The sequence below is a fragment of the Saccoglossus kowalevskii genome, chromosome 18, assembly GCF_978046115.1.
Source record: "Saccoglossus kowalevskii chromosome 18, keSacKowa6.1, whole genome shotgun sequence".
Lineage (NCBI taxonomy): Eukaryota > Metazoa > Hemichordata > Enteropneusta > Harrimaniidae > Saccoglossus > Saccoglossus kowalevskii.
In genome coordinates this window covers 22816082-22826503 of record NC_140658.1, presented here as the reverse complement: position 1 = coordinate 22826503, position 10422 = coordinate 22816082, and the positions used below count along the sequence as shown (strand labels likewise).

At 36.2% G+C, this 10422-nt stretch overlaps 1 protein-coding gene across 1 annotated transcript in view; it reads right to left on the bottom strand.

Annotated features, from left to right (window-relative positions):
* Nucleotides 1-292: 292 nt before the first annotated feature.
* LOC100375702 (putative histone deacetylase 1-B) overlaps nt 293-10422 on the bottom strand; it is a 28166-nt gene continuing 18036 nt past the window's right edge. The window contains exons 8-15 of the mRNA XM_006825515.3: nt 10056-10196; nt 8031-8139; nt 7054-7112; nt 6389-6466; nt 5510-5644; nt 2963-3053; nt 1570-1649; nt 293-869 (exon numbers count right to left, since the gene is read on the bottom strand). Coding sequence (XP_006825578.1) covers nt 727-869; nt 1570-1649; nt 2963-3053; nt 5510-5644; nt 6389-6466; nt 7054-7112; nt 8031-8139; nt 10056-10196 — 836 coding nt within the window. The 3' untranslated portion in view covers nt 293-726. The remainder of the gene's footprint in view (nt 870-1569; nt 1650-2962; nt 3054-5509; nt 5645-6388; nt 6467-7053; nt 7113-8030; nt 8140-10055; nt 10197-10422) is intronic.

The window sequence follows — 10422 nt, the reverse complement described above, 5'->3', positions numbered from 1 at the left end:
AAATAAACACGCTGCGATGTTGAACACAGAGGCAACAGTCACCTGAAAAGCATACAGAACACTGAATGACTGACATATTGGCTAGTGGTAAAAAAAGATATTGACATTGACATCAGCCATGGAATACCATTCAGGTTGTGAAGTCTTATCTCGCTGCTCAAAATCATTTTTAGAGACTTCTTGGATGAGTTTTTTCAATCAATTTCATTAGAGCTTTGTTGAAGTACTGTTTTTAACATAGATTACACACAGCAAAGGAATACAAAGTAATGTACACATACAGCACAACAAATCAGCAGCATATCATGTATTGATAATTAAAACATTAAAATCAACATTTTACGGTCACAGGGATAAAATGCATTGTTGTCACGTTATTATGGGATGTGACAAAAAGAAAGCTTGGAATTTTTAAGTATCTGTTTCTTAGTTCCCAGTGGAAGGGAAAGAAAATTATTGATAGTCAGTGTCATTTTACAAAAAAAATCAATTTAAATCTACACAACATCAAAAATGGCTGCCAGACGGCCATACTGACTTTTTCAGCTCATGATCAAAATGTCGAGATTACCTTCACTGTAGAAACCAATACAAAAACAAAGATATTTGGACACCCTCTTAAAGTACATTTTGACATTTTTACTGACTTTTGTGAACATAGTGCAGTTCGAATGATATTGATTGTAATTTCTGCAGCGGTGATGAAATCGTAAAAAATCCAGCAGACTAATGATCCATATGTTCGTCCATCGTAGCAGGTTTGGGTTCACTCTCGACCAACTTATCAATTCCAACAATGTTTTCCAAGACAGGTTTGACTTCAGTCGCTATACTCTCCGTTTTGGGTTCAATCACCGGCATGATTTCCCCTGCAAACAAAACAATGCAAGTTATGTGCAGGAATAAATGCAGATGGATGTCATTACAAGAGAAGCAGCTTGGCATAACATTTTTTTTTGGCATAACATTTGTTTTTGAAGCAAATGAACATAATTTCTCTTTGCCTACTATTGGTTTTGAGAAATTTTTCAGATAAACATATGAAAAACTAAACATGCTTGGTTAGTGAAAGATGAACAAAGTTCACATATGAATAATATGCATATTATTTAAGGGCAATAAAGCAAACAAGGTATAAATGTCTTCAATGATCAGTTGAATGTATTCAAGTCGAACAACTCAAGTGTTTTTGTTTTATAATCATGTAGTTGACCACAATTGAATCTTTGCTTACGTATATATCTATCAGTTTCAAAAACAGAAGTTCAAGAAATTGACAAATGATTATTACACCCGTCTGAAAACTATATTTATTCTGTTTCCATGTGACCCAAATGAGATGAAATCATCCAACAACTAAGTCATCGTCATTACGATATCCTGGTTATGATTTCAACAGCATATGAACAACAATTTATATTGCTGTCAGTCGGCCATATTGGATCAGACCAATGTAGACAAAAAAACTATTATGTAGTCTTTTAGTAACAGGCTTTGAAGAAACAAGTCGGGAAAAATTCAAGAAATTATGCCAGATTCTAAGAACCCATGAAGATCACAGCACATTACCTGGTTTCTGTTCTGGTGTTTCAATGGGTGGCTGTTCTGAAGTAGCTTCACTTCTTACTGTTGCAGCATCTTTGTCTTTCCTACATAGTTAAGAATACATAGTAAGTTGCCTTTCATTGGAGCTACAGACACAAGAGATTTTTTTTAACGAGGGAACAGGGGCGCAGCACCCCTGTCCTCTGGCAACTATAAAATTCTGATTGACCAGGGATCACATGTGGCCACAGTTTTCAACTGTGACCTGTCTGATAGTAATTTTGGCCTCAAGGAAGCCATAGAATGCTTCATTTTAACTTGAACCCTATTTCCCCCACTTGGTGGCGCCACTAAATTGCAGTGCTCTCTCTTGCAGTTATTTTCTAGAAAAAACCACTGGACACAATGTCATTTTGTTATTAAAGCAACATTCTCCTCTCTCTGCCAGATTATTGAATCAAGGTTTATCTAGAGTACAACATTTTTTTCCTGATAAACTGCAGAATCAATAAATGTGAATTTTTATTTATTTCTTAGATTCACCCACAGAGTCCAATTGTGTATCTGGAAGCAACGACTACCATAAGAAAAAGGAACTACTCTTATCTCAAATCTGCTACTTCTGTGATGATGATAGAAGAGTCATTTAAATGTGGAAAGTTTGCATGAGTTCTAGCAGAACATTCTCTATTTTTTGGTTGTCAACTGAACAGGCAGCTGGGGGTGGGGGGGGGGGGGTGGTATAGCCCCACAACCTCTGTGATACAAAGCACACTAACCACACCCAGGTGAAATCTTGCATGAGGTGCAATTTCACCGGCATTATATTTAACAGTTTCACATCAGATGAGTAAAAATAAGATGCTATATCTCAAGAATGATTACCAGCTTTATGACGCTGATATATATATGCAGCTGTTAACAATGACAAATAACAAGGATCTGACCTTTTTTGAACTTATAAAGTACTTTATTAGGGATGAGGTTTTAACAGGACAATGTATCATATTACTCAGCGTTTACTACCATAATTAATTAGACAAACAATGCAGCTAATCAGGGGTTTTTTTAAACAAGGGAACATGGGTGCAGTGCCCTCATGCCATGGCCATGCACCCACTTACCCTAGGGCGCAGATCCTCTGGCAACCATAAAATTCTGATTGACCAGGGATCACATGTGGACACAGTCTTCAACTGTGACCTGTCTGATAGTTGGAAGCCATAGAATGCTCCAATTTTAACTTTAGAATTATCAAAAACTCCACACCCTGGTAGGGAGAACCTTATCTCCCCCACTTGGTGGCGCCCCTGAATTGCAGTGCTCCCTCTTGCAGTTTTTTTTCTAGAAAAGAACCCTGAGTTGATAGATTCTGAACTGAGCACTTTAGCAGGGAAAAGATGTAATAAAAGCTTACCCAGTATTATCGCTTTCACTTCGTATCGGTAAATCTACATCTTTCTTCTCTACCTTGGTGTGAAGATCTTCATCTTTCTCTTTTTTGGCATCTACACAAAGTAAACAATTATTGATTTTTTATCAAAAGCACAGAATTACGCTACAACTTGCGACAAGAACATGCACAGGTGTCACCACCTCAGGCGTCCTACCTTTCAACACGTACAGTTCATAAAACATTGGGGTAACCTTGTATTTATTATTATTACTCAGTGTTCTCCACAAGGGGTTTTAGGTGGGCGACCCGCCCATCAAGTTTTATGGCCGAGCAGTAACTCAACACCCGCCCACCAACGTACATCCAGCTGAAATTATTTGTAAAAAGCTTGCATTGTTCTTCCCAAGCCTAAACAAAAGAGTAGTTGCCCAACCCTTTATTTTTCTATTGTTTCAAGAGTCCAAACATAAACAATGACCACTGGAAGTCTGCAAGCAGTTATCAAGTGTATTCATGGCAATGTGTCAATCACCTGAATTCATTGTCGCCCGACATTGTTGCCACTTATTGCTCACGATATGCAACTACAGTGGTTTCAATTTACAGCTGTATTTTTAATAATAGCCTTCCGATCACGAAAGAAAGAAGTAAATACGAACGAAATGTATATGCACAGAAAATAAACAAATATATTAGCAGATTGCATGTAAACTTGAACAAAAATTATAATTCTAGCTGTATTTACAACGTTCGCTCGATTTCCATTGTGAAAATAGCATGGAGAAGGCAAAATGGTGACCTTTTGGCCTACCCCATTCAACGACCATCGGGCACCCACCGCTGTTGGCGTTGTAACAATTAAGTATCTAAGTTGCATAGAGGAACAGCGCATTCTGGGTGTTCGTGTACTGAATTCGAAAGCGGTAATAAACATCAAACATGCCTGCCGGATTAGTTTACCGCGAGAATTCGTAATTGAATAATATTTTAGTTATCTTTTCCACGTACTTTTTTTCAATTTATCCATTTTTTATGTCTAATCTTTCGAGAACATGGCAGATTCTCTTATTTTGCCGATTGCTAGCATTTTTCTTGAATTCCAAAACATCGTGTGAAAACACAACGTATCGTGACCGTACATGCCTAAATGCATCTTACCGTCCGTCGGCACAGGTGAGTACTGATGCCACAAATAAAAATGGGTTTTGTTTTGACAAATCGTCTGTTTTGGCTTCGGGGTCAAATCACCTCGTATATTTTCTACATTATAACTCAATTATGTTTTGTACCTGCTCTTGGTTACTCAAATTGCATTTCATGAACATAGAATAATTTGCCAACGATTTCAAACTTTTTGCATTTCGTAAATATTGATAGTGACCAATCTGTTTGTATTTCAAAAAATTGTAACATGTTTCAATTAAATTAAAAAGAGTATAGTAAATATAGAGTATAGTATAGTAAACTTAGTGTGTATTGCAGTTCATGACATAAATGCTAGAGTGCTGTATGTAAATGATATGCAAATTTATGCTAATTAAGCCACCCACCAGCTATTTTGGATTGTGGAGAACACTGTTACTATATGTCGAGTTGGTAAATTGATAATAAATAAATAAACACAGATAATGTATTCAGACAATAATTTCATGACACTAAAACTATCTGGATTCAGGGATACAACGTTTTTCACATTGATTCTACATCCATTGGTTGTGACACAGCGCCCTCATTCTGTGAACATGAAAAATCTTTCCTCCAGGGCCACACCATCCCTCCAAGTCACTTAGGGACGACGTCAAAAAAAAACTTATTTGCTTTAGTTTGGGAGTGGGGGGTTTTGACCTCAAAAAGTTTCTATCCTACAAAAACAATTTTATTTTTTAATGAAGTCAAAAAAATCTTGCAGTATTTGTAATTTGTTTTTTTTCTCTATCCAGTCATGGACAAAAATAACAAAAAATGGAAAAAAACACATTCAAGACGAGAAAATAATTTGGTCCGAGTGTAAAGTCTGTTTACACCCACCTGACAACCAACTGCTATGCCATACTACTGTCGGATTATCAATTTGTATTTAATGGTGAATGTAGTCTGACGCCATGGTCAATATTTATCAATTAAGTTTCAGTGGGGGGTAGGGGGGTTTGGGAAAAAACTAAAGGAATTAAGTTTTTTATCCAACATTGAATTTTTGATGTTGTCCCTTAGGCTACTTGAAAGAGAAACACGCATGTGTTGATGATATATAGCACCCTCTGGAACAATTTTCCCTGAGCATACTTTCCAATAGTTACATGCCATGATTGTTTTACATACAAATGGTAATTTAACCCTGGGGAGTAGATCACAGGGATGCAGAGGGGTTTTCACAGGGACCAGTATATTCTATCACTGTCAACTCATCTTGCAATCATCTCTATTTTTTGATGTGAAGTCCCAACGTTGTCTTATCAATATGTAGGGAAGCCATTTTAGTAATATTCACCTTCAGCTAGAGTGTCATCTATACGACCCAAGACAGACATATACTCCCACCACAACATAGAACATGGAAACGTTTATTACCTGGCTCCTTATCTTTGTCGTCATCAGTACGCGGCCGCTTCTTTTTGTGAATTCTAACATCTCTCCTACCATCACCTTCATCTTCACTGTCAGAGAACTCCTCATCGCATGCAATACGCTTATCAGATGCACGTACTGAAAGGGAAATAAATGTCACAATCGTATTGAAAGTAAGACAATTTGTTTCAAGAGAAAAATGTCAATCTTTGAAATTGCAGAGATTTTTTTAAACAAGGAAATGGGTACAGTGCCCTCATGCCATGGTCATGCACCCCTTTACCCTGGGGAGCAGATCCTCAGGCAACCATAATATTCTGATTGACTAGGGATCACATGTGACCACAGTCTTCAACTGTGACCTGTCTGATAGTAATTTTGGCCCCAAGGAAGTCATAGAATGCTTCATTTTAACTTAGAATTATCAAAATCTATACACCCTGGTAGGGAAAGCCCCATCTCCCCCACTTGGTAGTGCTGTTGAATTGCAGTGCTCCCTCTTGCACTTATTTTCTAGAAAAAAACCTGAAATTGCAATACGGAATCATGGGAAATATCTTAGAATGCATCCTGTTGACATTCGATTACCACCCAATTGTCATTGTTGTATTCCCTCAAAGCCATTTAACTTTATCATTTTAAGATAGTTTTCTAAATTCAATTTTAGAATTCTGTTGGATAAGACTATAAAATTGGAAGTTCATATCTTGCTTGCAAGGATCAGTGAAACGTTTTCCACAATTCATACAAAGTGGGAATGGAACAAGTCATTGAAAATGACAAAAGTTCCTGTTGGTATTTTGTAATATGGACCTCTATGAGCAACAGTCACTGAAGCATGCTGGAGTAAGTGAGGATTGAGACAAGAAAAAACATACTTACTTGAAATACGTTTATCATTATCTTCTTCCTCTTCTTCTTCACCTTCACTATCTGCTGCAATAGGGTCTTCAGGAATGGCTGCAAATAATTGTTCATATGTGCATAGGGTAAATTAAAAACAAAACAAAACATACCTGGTTGTTTACGTAAAAATAGAGATGTACCATAGAACTTGACAAAATCATTTTAATTAGTTTATTTGTCAAATCCAGGGATGGCAACCTGATTTCAGTATGCTAAAATGACTGGACAAATAGCTCTGTTAAAGGAATGAGGTGAGTTATGTGAGCAATTAAAAAATTGAACAGGGCAAATTATTATTAGCTTCCCAGAAGAAATTTTCAGTGAATGGGGCAAGAACCCAATGCCGTGTAAAGTCAGCAGAAGAACTACCGTAAAATCTGTATTAGAAACTGCATTCCTAATAGAAGTTGCACATATTGTTTTTGAATAATTGAGAAACAAAAATTCATTATTGCCCGTATGTACAGATGCTTGAATAAAAGCCGCATCCCCTCCATTGCATTGTACCATTTTAATAGAAGCCACATCCCCTCTATTGCATTGTACCATTTTAATAAACACTGCAGCTTCTAAAACAGATTTTACAGTACTATTCCCATGGGCATAGACCAACAAGTAGAAATCCTAAATCATTGACTTACGATGCATCTGTACTCCAGGGGCGTGTGGAATCATTCGCAAATTCTCATATAGCCTTGTTCTGAAATAAAAAAATGTATGCATCATTAATACCACAACACTCATTGATTAAAGCAGGAGTGTCGTCACCAGCACGGAAATTGAGTCCCAAGCGACGATAACAACACACTAAAAATGCAAAGGCTTATTTGTAATCAATGACATGCTATGAACATCTGATGCATGCGCAGGTGACGACTTCCTCGCTTCAAACACTTACTGTTTACTTTTGATGAACAATGGTCATTATGATCAAATTATTTTGTAACAAAATAAATAACACCTCCATCATATGCAAATTAACCACCATTGCTTCAATAGGAAGAATACATAAACAAACTTTACAAACACATTTTATTTTTGTGAAGATGCAGCTTACTTTATATGTAATGTAATACTGTAAACTCCTTTAATTTAATAATAGACAAATTTTCATGAACTTGGCGAGTTAGTAAAAACCGCTTCATTTTGTAGCAGTGAAAATTTTTCTGGGGTCCGACGACAGAATATTTTTAGCAGTGAAAATTAAACGGCTTGCAGTATTCACAATTTTTACAAACAAATGAAATACAGTTTATAGATTCATGAAGAATTAGTAATATTTTAAGCTCATTATGTGTTTCCCCCCCCCCATGCTTTTGTAATTGTGGACAGTGAGATTTATGTAGATGTTGACAAACTGAGATGCATGCTGATTGGACAAAGATGCAACACATGATAGAATGCAAGACAATTTGTGATTGGTTAAAGCGAGAGGGTCGTCACCTGTGCATGCAAGAGTCCCAGGCAACTATAACACACACTAAAAACACAAAGGCTCATGGGTAGACGCTTGTTTGTAAACAATGACACGCTATGGCCATCTGACGCATGCGCAGGTGATGACTCCCCTACTTTAATCAGAAACCACAGGAAATTTACAATAGTAATATATACTTACTTTATTTTTTCTAAATATTCTGGTGTGTTTTGATTAGCCATGTTAGAGGGACTGATGTGAAGCTTGAAATCTGGTCCAAAATACTCAAAATAGTCATTGTATGGAAGTTCTGAAAAAAATTATTTGACAGTTAATAGAATATCTTTAGTTTCATACTTCGACTTTCTAATAAGGAACGATCTAATTGGTTGAGAAATCCTGTCTAAACATGATTTTGGATGTCATTTGGTCAAAATTAGATAGAGGTGATTAACTTATGAAGAGACTACTACACACGTAAGATTTTAATCAGATTGTGCCTTAGTAGAGGAGATGAGCCAAAGTACTGAGTCTTGGATGAATTTATTGGACGTAATATGGTCGCCTGTTGCGAGAATGCACATGACTATGTTTTGAGTGTAATAGATTACTGCTTACAGAAAAATCATCAGCCAGCAATTGGCATGACAGTGTGACACTGCATCCACACTGGTGTACTGTAGAATAAAAAACAAGCAGCCTATCGGCTGAGATAGCTCCGCTGTTAGCAATGCACATTTCAATTAAAGAAGTGAAGACATCATTAGAAAATGAACAATATGAATAGTATCAAAGCAATCGGACTTACAGTTTTTAACAAGAAGTCGAAAATATCACTTTTTACCAAAAATTACAAAAATATTCACCAAAATAAATTAATTAGAGAATTGAAGATATCATCACAAAACGAACATATCTGAGAGAGGTCCACATGTAGTACCTATATATGTAATATCAAAGCAATCGGACTTACAGTTTTCAACAAGAAGTCGAAAATATCACTTTTTACCAAAAATGACAAAAATATTCACCAAAATTAGAGAATTGAAGATATCATCACGAAATAAACAAATCTGAGAGAGGTCCACATGTAGTACCTATATATGTAGTATCAAAGCAATTGGACTTGCGGTTTTTAACAAGAAGTCGAAAATATCACTTTTCACCAAAAAATGACAAAAATATTCACCAAAATTAGAGAATTAAAGATATCATTACAAAATGAACAAATCTGAGAGAGGTCCACATGTAGTACCTATATATGTAATATCAAAGCAATTGCACTTGCGGTTTTTAACAAGAAGTCGAAAATATCAGTTTTTACCAAAAATGACAAAAATATTCATCAAAATTAGAGAATTGAAGATATCATCACAAAATGAACAAATCTGAGAGAGGTCCACATGTAGTACCTATATATGTAATATCAAAGCAATTGGACTTGCGGTTTTTAACAAGAAGTCGAAAATATCAGTTTTTACCAAAAATTACAAAAATATTCACCAAAATTAAAGAATTAAAGATATCATTACAAAATTAACAAATCTGAGAGAGGTCCACATGTAGTACCTATAGATGTAATATCAAAGCAATTGCACTTGCGGTTTTTAACAAGAAGTCGAAAATATCAGTTTTTACCAAAAATGACAAAAATATTCACCAAAATTACCCAAGGTACATATATACCAAGTATCAAAGCATTTAGGCTTGTAGTTTTCAAGAAGAAGTCGAAAAAGTAAAACATTGACACGGACGACGACGACGGACAATCACTCATATGATAAGCTCCGCTCGACAAAGTCGACAGCGGAGCTAAAAAGTGATAACAGGTAAAAACCGTTTCACTGAAAAAGGTTTCTATCTGGCTTGATGGAAAGTGTAGTATTGTATCTTTGAGCAAAGAAGGAGGCAAATTGGACAAGAAAGTAGGACAGGCAGGTAACAGATGCAATGATAGCTATGCTACCATCACAAAAATAGCACAATTCAGAAAAGCCCAAGGATTCAACCTGGGAAATTAAAGGGAGCCTGACATTGATGGCTGTAGTGCACACACCTCATAACTATGCCAGGCGACAGTTTCAGACAATGAATGTCACTGTTCCCACGACAGTAAATACAGTGCATTTTCTGACAGAAACCATATTCCATGTTTGCGACAACGTGACAGGGCTGTATGACCAACTTTCTACCATAACTGCAGTTAGCAGACATGAGAGGACTTACCATTGGCGATATCAACACCCAATGCCACAGCAGTTTCGTACGTCCAACAGCGAGCCACATTTCTAATTGTGTATCCACCACCTCCCAGAATCAATAACGGCATATTGAACTTTCTCACAAAATCTACACATTTTGCGTGACCTGTAAGAAAGAAAGTGGACTACTTACATGTACATGATGTGTAGAGCACCTTTGATTAGAACAATCGCAAATAGAAGCCACGAGTTACCCTCTAGAAAAATTCTATATTTTGTTTTTGACCACATGACAAACTAGGAAAGAGAAATTGTTATTTATTTTTTCAAAATATTGATTTTCAATAGAGAATAATTGAAATACGTATGCAATTATCATACATTTACAAAAC